Source organism: Crocodylus siamensis, chromosome 5, assembly GCF_052110815.1.
Source record: "Crocodylus siamensis isolate JL-2025a chromosome 5, ASM5211081v1, whole genome shotgun sequence".
In the NCBI taxonomy this organism is placed as follows: Eukaryota; Metazoa; Chordata; order Crocodylia; family Crocodylidae; genus Crocodylus; species Crocodylus siamensis.
In genome coordinates, this window is record NC_143399.1 from 117,428,465 (window position 1) to 117,448,055 (window position 19,591).

The window sequence follows — 19,591 nt, forward strand, 5'->3', positions numbered from 1 at the left end:
CCCCCTGGGTCAGCTCCTTCTCCAAGCTTCTTAGCATTTTTTATTTCAACCTTTAGTAACTCTCTGATTTAGAGACTAATTTAGCCTCTAGCTCCAATCACTCACAATTACTCTTTATCAGGTTTCTTCTCTCCCCCACCTCCTTTCTCTGATAAAGTTCTGGGCTAGCTGCTGCTATTCCCTCCTTGTAACCATCATGATATAGCATTGCCTTTCTGCCAGCACACCTAGGCTTGCACCTGGGGAAGGGAAGGGAGTCTGATTTCCCTGGCACAAATGGAAGGCAGGAGTCACCCCACTCAAGCCAAACCAGTTACCCATTCCCACTGGGGTTGCAGGTAGCCTCTGATATAGCCAGGGAGGGCACCAGCTCTGTGACTGGCTGAGTGAGACGGTGGGGTCTGAGAGGTGGCTGGAATTTCACTGGTGGCTCTAGGTTGGCGATTCTCCATTGTGGGAGGGGGAAGATCCTTTCTACTGCTGTTGGGTGGGCAAACATAATTAAAAACCCAGAGGCTTCAATGATGAACCTGCAGGGTTAAACCCCTCCTGCCCTTTTGGGATCTGCCTGCACTCTTTGCAACAGAAAAACAGTAGCGATAAGAGTAACATTGTAGGCGTGACAGACCAGAAGTGATTTCTGCAGGCGATCTGTTTTATTGGACCAGCTATGGAGCTGGGATAGAATTAGACAAGATTTCAGACCTCCTTCCTGATCCTCCCCTATTCCTCCCCCTTTGATAGGCCTTGATCTCCCAGGACTTGGGGTGCTTTTTTCTGCTCAGTGTGTCTGCTAGACCTGCACTTTTCCCCTCACCCCTCCTCTAGGATGCCTATATTCAGAGACCTAAGGAAGGTGGTCTTACACTGGAAAGCTTTAGGGTTTGAATTACCCCGGCAGCTCCATTAGAGACAAAAGCCCCCCTTTGTCCCTGTAAGAGTTGAACATCGTAACTTGAGGGGAGGGTTTCCGTTTTTATCAGGATGGGCAGCCCAATTTTTATTTTTTTTGCAGACCCCTCCAAGAGTCAAAGCGTAATCCGGATCCTGGAAAGCTTGCCTCCCTTCATCTGGAGGCTGGGAGGGGGGGCAAGAAAAAATATCCCCCTAGGAAATCCTGCCTAACAGGATTGAAACAGCAGGAGGAAGCAGGGGAGGTTGGCAGAGCTGTGCTGTGGATTGGGACTGCCTTTCTGTCCCTAACCCCTATGGCTCTACTATACAAAGGTGGGAAGTCCCAATTGCAGCTGGTGCCTGTTTCTGGGGCTGCAAGGTTGGCACCTTTCTCCCCTCTAGGAAGTCCTTCCTTTTGCAAGAGAACTGCTCTGTTTTCGGTCTGTGGTGGCCAAGGAAGAGCTTTTCTTGAGGGGGGGAGGGGGAAGGAGCCTGGCGCCTTGAGGGGCATGAGCCAGCTCCAGGCCCGGGCAGGGGGCCGCCTGCCCTCAGAGGTGGCCGGGAGAGGGCGTCTGCAGCGGGGGGGGCAAAGCCGTGCTGCCCCCGAGGAGGAGCTTGTGCCCGGCTCCGCCCCGCCAGGTGAGGCGGGCGGGGGTGGCACCTGGCGGGGGCGCAGCGCCAGCGTCCCCGCCCCGCCTGCAGCAGGGGCCGAGTTTTGGCGAGCGAGGCGGCCGCGGCCGCGCTCCCGGCGCAGGAAGAGCGCAGCCACCCCCGACCCGACCCGACCCCGCGCCCACGTGTGGGGCCGGCGGCTGCGGTCCGCCGCTCCCCCCTCCCCAGCCCAGCCCAGCCCAGCCCACCAGCAGCGCCGCCTCCTCCCTGTCCGCGCCCGCCCCCCTGCAGCATGGGCCGTGCAGCGGCGGCCGCCGGGAGTCCGGGCGCGCGGGGCTGAGAGCAGCAGCACCAGCCGCGGGATTACAGCAGCAGCGGCGGCGGGGGCGGCAGCGCCGGGATGCGGGGCAGCAGGAGCCGCCGCCTGGGCGCGGGAGCAGCAGCCGGCCGGGCCGGGGCAGCCGCTGTCCTGCTCCTGCTCCTGCTCGGGCCGTGCTGCGCCGTGGAGGAGAAGAAAGGTGCGTGCAGCCCCCAGCCGCGGGCTCGTGTGGCTCGAGGCCCCCCCCGGCGGGACCGCCCGCCCCTGTTCCCCTGTGGAACCCTCGCTAAGTTCTGCCCCCTCTTGGAACGCTCGCGACGTTCTGTCCCCCCCGCGGAACGCTCGCGACGTTCTGTTCCGAGCCCTCGCTGAGTTGCGTGCCTTCGCCGCGTTCTACCCCGTCTGGGAACCGCGGCCGCGGGCCGCCCTGTCCCGCGAGTGAGGGGCGAGCGCTACGCGCGCCGGCTGGCTTTATGAATGAGCCGCGCGTCGCTGGCGGGCTGTCAGCTGGGCGCGTGCGTGTCCTTCAGCGGGCCCGGGTGGCTGTGACGGGCTGGGGCTTCCATGGGGAACCGGTTTCGAGGCGGGGGGGGAGAGTCCCTGGCTGGTCCGGCTGGCTCTTTTGTAAGAGCAGGCAGAGCAGCTTCAGTTCCAGGCAGAGGCGTCTTTATCTTGGCCATCTGCCAGGCACTTAAAAAAACAAAAATAAAACTTTTTTTTTTTTTTTAAGGAAAAAGCTGGGAAGGAGGGGGAGGGGGTCACTTGTGGTTTTTGTAAGGTCTGATGTGGGAGCTGGGCGCAAGGGGGTCTGCATCTTGTGCTGGTAAAACCATCTTGCAAAGGATGGTTTGCAAACCACCTTTTTTGAAGAACAACTACTAGTTGTCCTATTTGAATCACTCAGGAGTGAGTTCATATCTGCTGTGGATATAACAAGGGCAGGTTATCTTCCCCCAGCCCTCCTCTCCTCCCACCCCTTTTTCCTCCCTCCGTTTCTCCTTTTTTCTCCCATTTCCCCCCCTCAACTTTTTTTTTTTTTAAATGGAGTAAGCGATCTCTGCACTGTGGCCCAGAGAAAACTCTTACCTGAATTGTAGAGACCCTATGGGATATATATATCCCTACGGAGAAACACTATGGCTCACATGCTGTTTAAAGCAAGCTTGCAAAAATCAGGTAGTAGTTGTCTTATGATAATAAAGGGTTGGCAGTACGGAAATGGGGACCAGCAGGATTTATTCTCGATGTGCTTGGTTTGGCAATAGCTCTTTGAGTCTGAAAGAGATCAAGACCCAACGTTGTTAAAAGGCAATACTTTTTTGGATGTCCTGTTGGCGCAGTTCATTTTTCACTGTAATGGGCAATCACCAAAGATTAGCAGAAAAGTGCTTGTTTGTGCTGCTGTTGAAGTAAATGATAAAACTACCATTGAAATTAGTAATTCAGGAATCCTGCCTTACTTGAGAATTATAAAATAACAACTCCAAATGTTAATTCTAAGTTGTCAGAGGAAGGTTGAACTGATGTTTTTTAAGACTCCCAAACTTACCTCCTTAAAATCCTGTTGAAGTTTTGAACCCATGGACCCTGAAATGCAAAATGCAGTTGCATTGTCATGAACCTGCCCAGCAGTAGAAAATGATGAAGTATTACAGTAAACTTTTTTTGGACATATGTTTTCAGTTGGAAATACTGGCAACTAAACCCGTTAACAGTTTTATTTGAACATCACTACATACAAAGAGCTGATGTCTCAAAAAAGGATGCTAATACAGTGTTTGTTAGAAAATTACTGAAAATGGACAAGACTTAAATTTGTTTTGATCATGGAGATCACTTTTAATAATAGTTTTTGTCTTTTTCCAAAATGTTTGAAGAAAAAAACCCTTAAACGTGGCCGAGAAAAAAACTAAATACTTTGTGATGCTGCTGTGCTTTAAAAAACAAACTGTAATCGTGCATGTTCTAAAACCAAGCAATATGTGGTTCTTGAAGGCTTTTATGGATTGATTAGGATTAGTGTATAGCTTGCACACAATAGTATAAACTGAAATTATCACAATAAAATTAATTTTGTCTTTCCCTAATGCATGGCTGAGATTAGAAGCTGCTGAGTGACAACAGGAACATTATTTACTGTCTAGGGAAGTTGATCAATGGTAACTTGGAGCATAACTGTTCAGTGGTAGCACAATTCAAATCAAGTGCTTTTCACTCTCTTGTATCATCAGTTTTATGCCAGAAATTTTTATTTTCTGTTTTTGGCTGTTTTAGTGTGCACTGTAGCAGGGTGGATTTGACTTGAATCAAATCAGTTTAAATCATGGTTTAAAACACAGTTTAAATCATGGATCAGAAGCCTCGATTTAATCATTGTTTTCTACAAAAAGTACATTCTTGTTGTTTGATATCCTTTATTAATTGAACTTCTTGAAACTTTGCACTTTTTGAGAAAGGTAAGGGTCTGACTGTGTGTATACACACTTGCAGAGAGACAAGAGGGCTGATGAGAGATAACAAACCTGATTACCTACCCATCTCTATATACTGCTGTTAACAAGGATGTTATCTCTGGAGACAACAAAACTCTCCCTTATGCCTGAAGAAGGGCAGTTGTGCCCAAAAGTTTGGAAAGAACAGTTTTTCCAACTATTTAGTTGATCTAATAAAAGATATCACATCTGCCTAAAGAACCCTGTCTGCCTATGATCTCTGGAGACACAAATCCACAGTCTGAGAACTGAAACTACGCATCACAGAGATGCTTAATGGGATCGTCTAGACCAGCGGTCTCCAAACTTTTTTGATCGTGCACCCCTATCAGTAAAAAATTTTTGAGCACGCACCCCAATATGTATATATTTATATAAACATACATATAAATAGAAGTTCTAATATTTTCTTCCTGCACCCCAATCACCCCCTGGGGTGTACGCACTGTACTTCGGAGACCACTGGTCTAGGCTAGAGTCTAGAATCTAGATTGAGCACTGAGTCCCATTGGGTAGAATGGTTTTCTTTAATTTTTACTAATCTATATAGGAGCCACATGGTTGGGCCCCTAATATAGTCCATGCCTGTTGTGATCTACATATAAAACTTGTAAAAAGGTTACATGAATATATTGTCTCAGTGCATAATTAGAAGTTATAATCCCTATTCCATGATGATATATTTGAGCTTTAACATAGCTTAAAACTATCTTTATGTCAGTTTGTTTTTTTAAAAGCATCTTAACAAAAAGAAATAAAAAAAAATATGATTAAATAAAAAAAAACTGATTTATTTTGGATGTTTTATTTTTTAAATAAAATAATTGATTTTTAACCATGCTGCACCATACAGTAATGAGGAGCACCCCAACATTGTACTTTGGGGATGTGCAAGGGGAAATGTTTGGTAGTCATGAATTGTAGAAGCCCTGTTTTGGTTTCCCATTGTGTCCAGCATGTTGGGGTTCATTATCTTCTAGGTAATATTTTAATTGCATTAGTTAGGAAGTTGAAATTGTTAAATTGGTGCAATCTTTTAGTGTGGATACAGTGATACCATATGAAGAGTTTACAGTGGTGTAGCTTGTTTTGGTCAAAAACTGTTTGGGGACCAGCCTTTACGTGAGTGCCTTAGGTACAAATAAAACCTCTTATACTCATGTTAGTATGAAAACTTCTGCACTTTCAAGGTAAATTTCTGCTATACAAGGAAGGAGAGATATAGCAGTAAAAGTTCAGGAAATGTACACTCAGTTCAACTCTTGCTTTTTTATACTTTTGGTAAAGATTTGATATTTTTCATGGGGAGAAAATCGGGTAGAGATGGACCTTACGGGGAAAAGGTATTGTTGGTAAGATGAGGCTCTAAAGTAAATATGTCTGTTTGAGATGAATAAACTATACCCAGAGATGAAAGCAGTAAATGCTAGTATGTTTAGTGCATTACGGGTATATGTTACAAGCTTTGCAAACAAGTAAGAAAACAAGGTCCCTATCTCAGAGACTCTGCAATCCAAGTAGTCCATTGTATTTCACTTGTTAATTTGGAGAGAGTCTTTCAGGGAGTGCCCCATGGTGCTGTGATGTTCCTGAGGGCTGTTTTTCGCATTTGTATGGTAAGGTTTACTGAAATCTTTGTGATATGCCAGTTTTAGGCAGCAGTACAGCTGACTGGCCAAACCAGTTTGTTCATAGGGCTACAAATTGCTCCCTTGAGGTCAAACCATACTTGGTCAGGAGCTCTTCAAGAGCAAGCATAAGGAATGTGAAGCTGAATTTGCTTTACTTAGGATATTAATATCTGGATTGAATGGCTTGTATGAAAGTTGGTGGTATTCTTACAAATGCTTAGCTTCCTCTATGTCTATGTTCTGATGATGCATGTGTGTATCAGAGGGTACAGTCACCTTGCAAAGATGACTTGCATTTGAGAGTTGTGCTAAGTTGACAAATATGCAACATTAATAAGCAGCATGCCTTGCAATGTGCTTGCATACCCTACACACAATGAATAGTCCTGTTTTCATAGTTCTAGAAATGTACTTCAAATTGTTATTTAGGCCAGAAACTTTTATGGTGTAGTAATGTTTGTCAGAGATTTGGTTTTATGATGTTTCTTTTCCAGCAAAATCTCTGGTTTAGATACAGTTTCAGCAGCATGAATGTGCTTTTTTGCCATTTTAGGGAACTAGAAAGAGCTATATCAACAAAGCACTTTTTTTGGTATAAGCCAATTCTTCAGCTTTTAAAAAAGTTTTCCCAGTATAGTTTAGCAAATCCTCCTAGCATAGTAGACTAAGCTTTCATTGTGGAAGTTCCCACAATTATAGTTTAGCCAGTGTCTACACTAGGAGCGTTTTCCCTTCCCACTGCCCCTCCCCCAGTACAGGGATACCACTTTACTGACAAAACAGTCCTTGTGTGGATGCAGCTTAAACCAACAAGTTGTGCCTTTACTTTCCTCCATCAGCCACCTCTCCAGTAGAACAAGCTATACTAGGAAATGTGCATTTTTTTTCCAGAATAACATCTACTAAGTGAGCTTTTGCTGGTACAGCTATTTCAGTGAAGACCACACCTCATCACATGTCTGGCTGACATATCTAGGAATTTCTAGTACGAACATTACCATAATCTTGTCTTCCACCTTGACAGTATTCAAAAACGGTAGAAATTTTAGTTGCAGCCCTGGTTGGCCATGTGTTCTATCTTTCTCTTACCCAGCCCTTAAAGATATGCCAGCACAGTGAGGAGTGTGAAAAGATCAGACCCTAAAACTGATTTTCTAGATTTTCTGGCAGAGGTGCATCCACATCAGGGGTTTTGCTCCATATCACCTTTAATGATTCAGTGAAAGGCACAAAGACAGGGGCTGGCACTAGAGTTTTATTAGGTTTGTGTTGGTCTAGATCAGAGGTGGGCAGTTATTTGGGCGGAGGGCCGCTTCCTGAGTTTTGGCAAGCCATTGAGGACCGCGTGACAGCCAGCCAGGGGCAGATGAATAGTAATTTTCTAAATTTTTTAGGGGCCCCGTGGGCTGGATAGAATGGCCTGGTGGGCTGCATCAGGCTCATGGGTCGTATTTTGCCTGCCCCGGTCAAGATACTTGGCACTTCAGCTAGGGACAGAAGTTACACACAAATCAGTGTAAGTGATCAGAAATCAGTTCAAATCAGTACACAACGGAAGTTCAGGGCAGACAAACTGCTTTCAAAATGGCCGAAACGAGTTTAAGATAAACCTGGATGGATGGATGTATAGCAAAAGCTCTGTTATCTAGCACCCATGGGGAATGGGGGGTGCTGGTTAACCACATATGCTGGTTACTTGGTCCTTTGCCTGGTCAGGCAAGGACACCACTCCCGCTGCATCCGGTGCATCCGCGTCTCAGATTAACCGCGCCACCGCTCCTACTCCTCCTCTGGTGTCAGTGTGCTGGGGGACAGGGAGGGGGGTCCTGTGCAGGCTACTTTGCCCTGGGCCGTGGCCTGAACTGGGACTTGGAGAAACCGGAAGTCCCACTTCCTGTTTTGCTTTTGCCGCATTGACCGGTGTGCCGGTTAATAGAGCTTGCTGGTTAATGAAGTGCTGGATAATGTGGTTTTTATTGTAGTATCAGACTGAACTGATCTAGGTTAAATTGGTTTATTGAACTTCTGTTGCAGATCCCCTCCAGATTCAAATTAACATGCAGCTCCCCAGCATCCAAGGATGCTTTACACCTCCCCTGCAAGCTCTCCTCCCCCAGGGTGGGTAGGTTAGCTTTGGTTCAAGCTGTGTGCTCCAGCCAAGCATGGAGGCGTGCTGTAGTGTCGTCCCCGTCCCCCCCCCCCCCGTCCCCCCCCCCAAGCTTTTGGCCTGGGCCACTGCAGGCATGGGGCTTCATTTCCGGAATTACAAGCGAATGTCTGTTCACTTGTTTATTGGTACAGCCTGTGGAGCTTCGACTAACCTGCAAAGATTGAATCAGTTCAGCCATGGGCTTTTTGACTTCCTGTACTTTTTTCGTGCCCATGAATTCATGCTACGTATTGGAAGTCTTGTTATTTGATACCATGTTTGGACTCTGTCATAGTAAACTGACTGTCCTGGATAGATTTATTACCACACAAGTTCTCCCTCCTAGATTGATATTGTGGTTTTGTAATTTTGCTTGTTTTTCATATGCACCTCAGTGGAAGGAAGGAGACAATGGTATTTTTAAATAGGATGTCCAGTATGAAGTCAGAGATCCGTATTGTCTATACTAAACAGTCTACTGTAACAGTTTCTGATACTGCAGGTCTTGACTTCCAACTATGTCAAATGGGATTAAAATATTTCTTTATTTGGGGTTTAATTCTGCCACCTTAAATTACATTGGGTAGCACTTGTTGTGCAACTTTTCCTGGAGTAATTGGCATGAATAGGGGTGACAGAACTGGCCTCTACATGAATAATGTAGGTGCATTTGTACAGTGGAGTTGTCAAACTCAGTCGTGTTGCACTGAGGGGAGGTTACTATTTACTGAGGTAGCCATGGCACACCTTGGCTGTTTATCTTACAGGGAAAATATGCAGATATGGGTGGCATCATTGTGCTGCTGATAATTGAACAAACTATTTAAAAATGTTTTGCTTCTTTAGACTGAGGAAATGCAGTGCCCAAGAAGAGGGCTGAAGAATCTAATTGTTAATTTTCCTGTTTAATCAAATGAGAAGTCTGATCTGCATGATTACTATGCTTTGTGCCAACAGTTACGCTTTGTATAATTTAGGACAGAAATAGGTTGATATTCGAGAATAATGTTCAACTTACCTAACTTGAAGCGGTGTGTGTATTTAAATGCTGCATGTTTCTGCTCCGTGTGGGCTTCTCTAGCTAGAACTGGTATTTTACTAGATCTACATTGGTACATTACAAACAAACTGTATTTTGGGTCAATCCAAAATTTTTCATTTGACCATAAACAAAATGTTATGCTTTATGTTTTGGATCATTTAATTCCTTTTGGTATTAAACTAGTAGAAAAATAGGGTTGGAAGGGACTTTAGGAGGTAATTTTTTTCAGTCCTCTGTTCAAGGCAGGATCATCCCAGACCGTTCCAGACAAGTATTTTGAGATTTTTTTTTTTTTTTAAAATGAAAAGTCAGAGCTTCATTTTGAAAGTGCAAAATAAAGGTGTTTGCATTTGGAAATTTCCCCTCCTTTTGTTTTTTGGGTTTTTTTACTGAAACTATTCACAGAACTTGCTAATAACTTTGTCTACCAAATGCCATTTTTTGGCAACTATTTTTTTTGGCAAAAAATTGTTAGATAGTCTTATCCAGAAGGCATATGAAACTAAGAACAGAATTCAATTTGGAAGCCCATGTGACATCCTCAGAGCCCAGTGAAAACATTAACTGATTAGCTGCTATGCAAAGGAGCTAATGGCTTGCACATTAGCAGGAAGGAGGACTTAAATATATCAAGCATGTTAACAGTTCTCCCAGAGTCATTAAAGCTTATTGTATGAATTTAAAGCTCTCTCCTTTGTGGTGGTTGAAGCTTTGCAGGTCCTTGAAGTTGCAAGGCTGCTGCACAAAAGGATGACAGACACCCTTGCTCACAGAATCATAGAAAATTATTGTTGGAAGGGACCTCAGGAGGTCATCTAGTGTGTCCAACCCCCTGCTCAAAGCAGGACCATCCCCGACTAGATCATCTTGGCCAAAGGTTTGTCTAGCCAGGTCTTAAAAACCTCCAAGGATGGAGCTTCCACCACCTCCCTGGGTCACCTGTATCAGTGTTTTACCTCCTAATGAGGAAATTCTTCCTAATATCTAATGTAAACTTCCCTTGCTTTCCTTGAGACTATTGCTCCTTGTTCTGTCATCTGCCATCACTGAGAACAAATCTAGCTCCATCCATTTCCTTTTGAACCCCCCTTCAGGTAGTTGAAGGCTGCTATTAAATCCCCCCTCAGTCTCTTCTTCTATAGACTAAATATCATTTTAGGCATTGAGAGGCTTTGCCAATCTAATATACCTGGTATCCCATGCTATGAAAGCATTCCTAAGCATGGACTTAAACAAAAATACCAGTTTAAGTTTATATGCTGGTGTAAATAGGAAGTGGACACAGTATAGACCAGGGGTGGGCAAAATGTGGCCCGAGGGCTGGATGTGGCCCACCAGGCCATTCTATCCAGCTCGCGGGGCCCCTAAAAAATTTAGAAAATTAATATTAATCTGCCCTGGGCTGCCTGTCATGTGGCTCGATGGCTTGCCGAAACTCAGTAAGTGGCCCTCTGCCCAAAATAATTGCCTGCCCGTGGTTTAGACTTTTTCAATAGTGAAACTTAACTGAACTCTGATGGACAGTTGCATTTAAATTGGGGTAAAACTATACTAGTATTAAACTGGTGTAGGCATTGTGCGCTCACTTTTATCCCGCTGTAGCAGCTATGTAGTAGTAGCTTTGCTGAATGCAAACGGGCTCTTGCTGGCTCTTCTGGCACTTTGGGGATGAGTGTGCCTACTATGGCAGCTACCCAGGAAGAGCTTCAACTTACATTGGTACACAAAACCCCTGTAGGTTACACCAGAGTTTTAACACGCCCACATTCTTACTGGAGCAATAGGTGTGCACCAGTGTGCTCTCTTTGAAAAGTAAGCTGATCAGCAGGTACCCAGTGCCTCATTAGGGAAACTACTTAACATCAGTTTTGGGAAGTAACTTGGGCAGAGCAGGTGTGGTGGCCTGCTTTACTGTTGTACTCAGTGTGGTCTTGAGGCATTGTAGAGATGAGGTGGTTGCCTGATCCCTGCCAAAATTGGCATTTGGGATTCTAGCACCCAGCTCTGCTTTCTAATTGCTAATCAGCATTGCCTACCACCAGTGGCAGAGCGACCAGGGGGTGGGAAGGGGCCACGGCCCATGGGCCAGGTCCTTCAGAGTTCTTATTGCGCAATGTGACTTGAAGTATTGCTTCGAGAAGGGCGGGAGAGGGGATGCGGCCGCAAATGCAAGCATTGGCCCTTGGGCGCTGGAGATACGTCACTGCCTACCACTTAATGCAGTCAGCCCTCCACTTCTCCACTTTATACTTACCTACTACAGCACTTTTCACTGATGAGTCTATAAAGACCATTTTAGCAATTGCTGGCTTTGCAGGCATTGTGTGCTTGTGCATGCTGGTGCAGCATTTAGCAAGATTTGCATCCCAGCACCTGCGTGAGTACTTGGATTATGAATGCAGGTATAAAATAAGCTTGTACAGCAAATGCATGTGGGCTTTGCAACACTAATTTGGTAGTGGAAGAGAAGAAGGTAGGGTTAGCGGATGAAACTTGTTTTAGCAGTTTGGTCAGTTATTTCAATACTGCCTTTGGCAAAGAAGAGGTTATTTGCGTGAATCAGCAGCTAGTTTCTACAATTCAGATTGATACACATTTCACCTTTATTTGGATAAATAAATGAGCAGTAGGAAAGGAGACGGCTTCCAAAATTAACATGGCATGCTACATCTCATGTTATGTTCTTTTTTTGGATTAGCCTGGATTACCATTTGAATAAAGTATGGCATTTTGAACACAAGCCACTTAGAAAAGGTTTGCATTAAAATAAATATGCTTCACATTGGTGACTATAGAGCTAGATCTTCTGTACCTCATTGCAGTTGTTTCCTTCAGTTTCCGTACAGGTTCTTGATGGCCAAAATACTTTTCCTCTACTTCCATTTCTATAATACTGGAGACCAGTTAGGCAGGTTCCTCTTATTTTTCTACAGTTGCTGCTCCCTGGGCTGTCCTCCCTACTTTCTTGCTTCAGTGCCTTGTATATTCCAGTGGGTCCACTGGGTGCATCCTTTTGCAGGTAGGGAGCAGGTATTATCTCAAGTGCTACGTGATCAATCCATTCTCTACTATCACAGGATGCTGTATATTATCCAGACTGGATGTCTGATTATAACAGCACTTTTCCAGATAGTGGCCAGATAAGGGTGGAATATTCTGCTTTTTTCCCAATTTTATAATTGCTAATTTCTTCTTATTATAATAACTTTATTGTGCTGTTAAAATTGCCAAATGAGTAGTGGTTATTGTGAAATAAGTTGTTAAAATGCATGTAGACACCTAGTTACAGTGTTTGCCTGGCTATCCCTTGCTTGCTATCTACTGATTTTCTCTGATTCTGTGACACTGTATTTTCTCACATTCAGCGCACACCTCCCTCTTCCAAAAAAACAATTGCTGGAAATCACAGTCTGCACTATCTGCAAGAAGTAAGAGCAGTTTCTGCCTTAGGAGCCAAAAGCAAAAGTTAAAATCTGCATGTACACGGAGCAGAACAATGAGTAGGCTTGACTCCCTAGCTGCTGTTCATCAGTTATTTAGTATAAGGAAAGATCTTTTTTTCTTCTTCTTTTTGCTTTTCAAAAAACAATGTATGTATTTTATTCCAGATCATGTCATATGTGATGAAATACAGCCTATCTAAGATAATACCAATTAACTAGGGCAGGGATGCATAGCATGCAGTGTACCAGGGCAGTCTCAGTGACCTGCCATAATTCATAATTAGGTTTTAATTCATTCATTGCTGCTGGATGATGCTGAAAAATGTGGGAGGATTTGAAAAGTGAGCTGTTGAGGCAAATTACTCTTTGTCACCTGAGACTGCACTTCTGTGAAGTCAAGTTTCCTGTTTCTGATGTAACAAACTTCCTTAGTGGAGGCCCTCCAGTGGAAAGTGTACTTTTCCAGTGGCCCTCAGTAAAGTTTGCGTGTTGAACCACTGAACAAAGGGATAGAGCAGTTTCCATAGCGTGGTTCTGCTGTTTGGAAATGGCTAGAGTTTGAGGACCCAGTAGATGGGTTGCCATCCTCTAAATATTGCTAATTTCCATTTGGTGGCATGTAACTCCTGGATACTCATGTAATTTTTTTTTTTTGCCTTCTTCCTCATCAGCTAATCAATAAATAGATTATTGAGGGACTTCTAGGGAAATAAGAATATAAAAATACAGGGTTTTTTAATATATAGCTAATATTTCTTCTGATAATGGAAGTTCATGTTGTTTTCTTTTCTCCTGCTTGAAAGTCTTTTCACTGACCCTCCAATCCCCTACATAAAGTGTAAGTCTGCAAAATAAATTCTTACTTGTTTCATTTGACATTTTAGTGAGAAGGTAAGACTAGCATTTAAAAAAATAGAGAATAATACTTGGGAGATTTAAGTCTAACTTTCATTTTGGAAGTGTGTGGATTAATAGGATCTATCAAAAACATGGGAAAAGCCCCTGAAAATGTATGTTAAATAATGGTGACTTTGTGTCATTGTGCATTGTCAGTAAATGATTGAACAGGAATTTCGGTGCTTCCAGCTACAATAGCCAGTCACTATTTCCACTGTAAAACTTCAGTGTTTGGTAATGTTACAATTCTGCTTCATATAAGGGTGAAACCTGATGCTTCTGATTTTTAAGGATTTGGTTTGCTTAGTTGCTGTTGAGACTGCTCAGTGTTATTTCCCATTTATTTTGTCCTGTTCCAGATCACAAAAGGCATATTTTAAACAGGAATGTTCCAATTGGCTGGGTTGTGATCCCGTAAGTTATTCTGTATATCTGGAGCATCTTTAAAATCACTGGAGAGCTTCATTAGCGCTAGATATGTTGCTCCACAGCAGCTTGCAAGTTCTGAGCCTTTGGTTTTTAAGGCTAGCATCTTTTGCGGCAGTATAAAGCGACCGCTTTAATGTGGTGCAGTTGACACTAATACACTGTACAGTAGGGGTGTGCAAAACGGGCTGTACTCTATTCGGATTTGGCCCAAATTGGGGACAGTGATTCGATTTGTTGATTCGGATCGCTGTCCTGATTCGATTTGGCTGAATCTGAATCTGAAGATTCAGTGCTGATTTCGGGAATCAGCGATTCAGCCATAGACACAACTTTAAATGTTTTTTTTTCTACATACCTCGAGGTACCAGGTGCGGCTTGTGAATGCTGAGACGGGGGGCGGATGGAGTGTTTCCACAGGAGTGCAGGGCAGAGGTCTCCCGCATGCTCAGTGGTGAACCTGGAAGTGGACCAGAAATACTCATGGTTCACTTCCAGGTCCCAGGAGGCACCAGTTGCCAGGGCAGGGGAGGGGGGGAGTCCCTTGCACACTCCCTGGTGGGCCTGGGAGTGGGCTGGAAGTGCTTCTGGTCCTGCTGCTGAGCGCGCTGCGGGACTCCCTCCCCCCCCACCAACACTTCTGTGGGACGCTCTATCTGTCCCAGCATTGCACTGTTCATAGATCCGCCTGTTACCTTGAGATATGTAGAAAAAACATTTAAAGCTGTGTCTATGGAGTCATCAAATCTTTCCAAATCGATACAGAGAGTTACAATTTGATTCAGAGAGGTTAAAGGGTCTCCTGATGTGATTCAGAGATTCAGCCGCTGAATTGAGCCAAGTCTCCACCGAATCAAGTCAGCGACTGAAGCTTTGCACAGCCCTACTGTAATTTTAAAATATCCATCAGATAAGCATCCAGCAAACCACCACAATAGGATGACAATATAAAATTGTTAGGGATTTTTTTGGGGGGTGGGGGAGGAGTATTTTATGTCTGTTTCTCTTGCCACAGATGGATATAAATGGAAGAAAAGTTATTTTTTGTTTGGTGGAAGGATGTTCTACACTCCTCAAATTCATTACCTTCCCACGTGCTGAACAGCAGAGACTTCCTTTGCCCAAAGAAGGGTGATTGCGCCGGAAAGCTTGCAAAAAACTTTTTTCCAACTACTCGATCTAATAAAAGATATCACATCTACCCAAAGAAACTTGCCTGCATATGTCCTGAAACCAGCATGGCCACAGCCAAAAACCTAGGCTCACGTCTGGTCATTTGTTATTACTGCCACTGTCAAAAGTAAGCTGTTATCGAGTCTGCCACTATCAAAAGTAAAACTGCTCAAGGTTGATTGATTGCATGTCATGTGAGATTTAGGCGTGACTGTGAGTTGCACTGGTATGTCAAAGGAGCATTTATTTCCATTTTTATAAATTTTTGAATTAACAAAGAAACATAAGTTTTATTTAAAATTCTGCAGAAGGATCTGATGAGAGTAAACTAGATTAGAACATAGGCTACTTGCTGCCACTTAATGCAACAGAGTAAATGAAGTGCATGTGTCATGTAAGATCATATCATGAACACTGCTGACATCGGTGCAGCATCTGGATAATTACTGTTTGTAATACTGCTTCTTTGAAGCTAATGGCAAAACGTCACTTGACATGAGTGAGAACAGGAGTATGAGGATAATTCATAAATAGGGGTTCGCAAAAAATGGGTTTGATGGAATTTAAGAGCAGAATCAAATCCATCCCACCCATCTGCATACTGCTGAGGGAGTAACTTGCTGGGGTCAGCTGTTTTACACTGATGTAAAACTGGTGCAAGATCAACACTGAGACTTTTTTTGCAATGAATAATTTAACTAGCTCTACTGGGAGGGGTTAAGCTTGGCAGTAAAGCCGTACTGCTGAACTACTTTACTTTTAGGTAGCTAACTAGACCTGACCATTATTTAAAAGCTCCATATTACAATACATGCCTGTTACTAGGCCAGTTTGAACTCTTGTTCAGATTTTGAACAGGTACAGCTGAGAGATTCTCATTCTGTCCCCTTTCTTCAAAATGGGACGTAATTATTTCTTGATCAGTGGACTTTTCAGTCCATTTCCTTATCTAACCGTCTGCAGCGTGCTCCTGTTAATAATTTTCATTTCAAAATTTCTTATTCTTTCTGTTATTATAATAAGACACATCCTTGGCAGCACTTGAACATCGTTATCTTTGACAGGTTAATACAACAATACCTCTAGAGTTTTTCCTTCCGCCAGTATATGCAGTACTTCCATGGATATACACACGATTCTCCATCACACTAAGGACAGCTCAGTAGGCATGACAAAGGGAGAGGAGACTCCCATGTTGAGCCAGGGGGTTTGTGGGTTGTTTCTTTTCCTGATTAATTTTGAATTAATTTAAAATATAGAATGCCAGGCTGTTCTGCTTCATTGAACACCTCTCCTCGACCAACTGGAATAAGAATAAACCTTAACTATTAATTAGTAAAGATTTTGTTTCTTTTGTGTCTAGCTTTTTGTTAGTGATTATTAACCTAATGAATTAGTGATAGCACACAACATAGGAGGTCTAATGTACTAAAAACTACCACAGGTTCTTGAAAAGAAATGTGCTTCTCCCCAGTTGTTTTTTTTCCTTTTCTTCTCGAACTACATTTCTACATCCTGAAACACAACAGGCATGGTCACATACTATACGAATATCTATACTTTGTATATATTGTATATTACATAAAAATAACTTTAAACTAACTCATTGACATTTTCAAGAGATGATCAAACTTTCCTGTTAACATGGTAGAAACTGGATCTTGCCTATACATCAATATCCTATATTGTTCAGTGCGACTTCTAGCCACTTTAGAAGTAGTTAGCTTGTGATTTATGAGTAAACAGACTAGCCATTGTAGATAGGATTATAAAAAACATTATTCTGGATCAAAATTGTGTTACAGAGGATATCTCACTGGTAGCTACATTGTTAATGTAATGGCCCAGCAGCTTGGATGAAGGCTTGTGTAGAATTGTCAGCAAGAATTCCTTCCATTGTAAGATTGCCAATGAACTTCTTTAGCACCCTGAATGAATTGTCCTCATCAACCTTGCTTTTTTAATTATACAAAATAACACTTTGAATCTGTAGCTGTAATAACTTATGCAACAAAACATGACAGTCAGATTGTAATTCATGGGTGAAATTTTCAGCTGGTATTGTAAATACACATCTCCATTCAGGAGGCTGTGCTGGTTTACACCAGCTAAGGATGTGTCCCCCATTTTCTAAGCAAGTGCTAGTAATTACTTTTGCCAATAGCACTGCTGATTCCTAGAAATAATGTTATTGTGGTCATTACTTTCATTGTTTGCTTAAATGTTTATCCCAGCTTGGAAAATGAAAATCAACTAAATTCTATTTTACTTCTGCTTGTTGTCAGATTTATTTTCCGTCTGTTTTATCCTGCAGTATCTGTAATGCAGACATTACAAGGAGATATTTGTATTGAAAAGGTTTTGGGTTGTTTTTTTTGTTTTTTTTTTTTCCAACTTTCTTTTAAAAAAAAATACAGGAACATTTTACTTTGTTCAGCACTTAATATTCAGTTAACTGGTGGTGTTGTCCCTTTTTGGCTTTTCTCGTAGTTACATACCTCTTGATTTTCTTTCCCCTCCACCTCTATCCTCCCCTCCTTCCCCTGTCTCTTTTAAGTAATTAGGTAATAATGTGTGATGAAATAGTGCCTGGAAGTTGATGCAAAGAGGTGACGTAGATGAAGAGAAATTCTCCATCTTGAGAGAGAAAGCAAGGCGTGTGACAGTTGCTAAGCAGGTTTCTTAATACAGTACTGGAAGACGCTTGTATATTACACTGAGGACAGAATAACAATCTCTAATGAATTAGTTCAGGCAAGCAGTAAAATTGACAGTCAAATACCTTTTGAAATTTGATGAAAACACCTATAAGGGGCCAAAACTGAAAATGAAAGGTGAAGCAGAGCTGAACTCTCCATGTGAGAACAGGTTGTCTCACTGCCTGGCCCCTAAAGTGGTTTCTCGTCCCCGCCAGTCCCCAAAAGATGCAGTTAGTAGCAGCGTGATCCGTGTGTCTTTGCTGCGGTATAGCTTTTTGCTCTACTTCCAGCTGCCTAGTATATCTGGCAGCAGAGGGTGAACTGGATTTTAGTGAGGGCTGGATGGCCAACTTGAAGCTATCCAGGTGCTTCTTTCTGGAATCTGTCAAGCTGAGGACAAGTTAGCTCCTAGCAGACTTGGAGGCAAAAGGAGGAACTTTTCAATTCTCATAACTGGATCACAGTAACAGGGGAGTATGGACATGGATCTGTAATTGGGGACTGATTCTGCAACTCTTAGGCACAAAACCTATACAGGGGGTTTGTTTGCAAGGGCTACAGGATCATCCTTTTACTGATTATCTTAAAAGGGAATTTCCAGTCACTGAACTGCACTTATGTACTGTGCTCTGTTTTATGGTGACTACACTATAAAGTCACTCTTCTGAAACCACAGTATGTTGCAACACTCTCTTCATATCACATTGTGACTCGCGATTTAGACTCTGGGTAGAAGGATTGTCTAATAATTGTGCGCTCATTATTCTACTTTTTTCTTATGGAAGTGATTGTTTTAATATTTTGTTGCATGCAGGGGAGATCTTAAAGCTTGTGTTAACTGCTCCATTTTTGTGCTAACGGAAAAATACAGCCCTGTGTGTTGGCAAATGAGGTTTTGCTGAAATTCAGGCTTGGTCGGTCCAATTTGATTGAATTTGGTAGTTGCACTCGTCTATTACTAGCTGAATTGAACCTTTAACTGGCAGCCTACAGCTTCATAAAAAAAGGGTAGCCTTAATATAAACTTTTAACACAAGAAAAATATGTGCTTGTAATTTACTGTGATCCTCCCTGCAACTTTTTAATTCTTGTGCAATTCTTAGTTTATACAGGCCTTTAGCTTTTCTGCTTGAGGAAAATATGGTGTTACTAGTGACTGCTGTCCTACATAGTACTTAGGCTGTCCCTAACTTCTGGAGCACCAAGGAAAAGATCAGACAGGTTTTTAAAATACAGGTTTCCCTCGCTTTACATGGGTTCTGTATGTGCGAATTTGCTCTTTTATGCAATGACCCTTTTAATACCAAATATTCATTTTATGCGAGATAAATTCACTCTTATGCGATTGTGTGGTGGAAGCCCGCAGTTAGCTGCTTTGTGTGTTGCATTGTGGGAGTGAAGAGCATAAAATAGCATCTCCTGTGTAGCTCTGTGCTCGTTGCTCATTGTCTATGACGTGTTTCTGTACTTGCCATCTCCATTATGAAATGCCCTATGCTTGTACGTACTGTCTGCTGTTGGTGAGTATCAAAATTGTCTTGTAAAAGTGGTAGAAATGGGTCTGGGGGTCAGTACAGTTGAGGTCTTGAAACGTATCCCTATTTGTTATGTTTTAAAGTGGGTTGCCTTTATGCTAATTTGACTTGTGTGCCATTTCGCAGGAATGCATACAGCATAAAGCAAGAGAAACCTGTATAAATAATTAAAGTAAGAACAAGAATTTTAACAGAATTTATGGGGTTTTGTGTAATGGGAGTGAAGGGGGAATCCTGCAGTTGAAGAAGGGCAGAAGCTAGTTGATGAAGCAAGAAATG

The 19,591-nt window shown here is 42.9% G+C and overlaps 1 protein-coding gene across 1 annotated transcript in view; it reads left to right on the top strand.

Annotated features, from left to right (window-relative positions):
• Positions 1-1,591: 1,591 nt before the first annotated feature.
• The window catches only part of EGFR (epidermal growth factor receptor), a 224,863-nt gene continuing 206,863 nt past the window's right edge, over positions 1,592-19,591 (top strand). Inside the window, exon 1 of the mRNA XM_090050021.1 lies at positions 1,592-2,024. Coding sequence (XP_089906147.1) covers positions 1,907-2,024 — 118 coding nt within the window. The 5' untranslated portion in view covers positions 1,592-1,906. The remainder of the gene's footprint in view (positions 2,025-19,591) is intronic.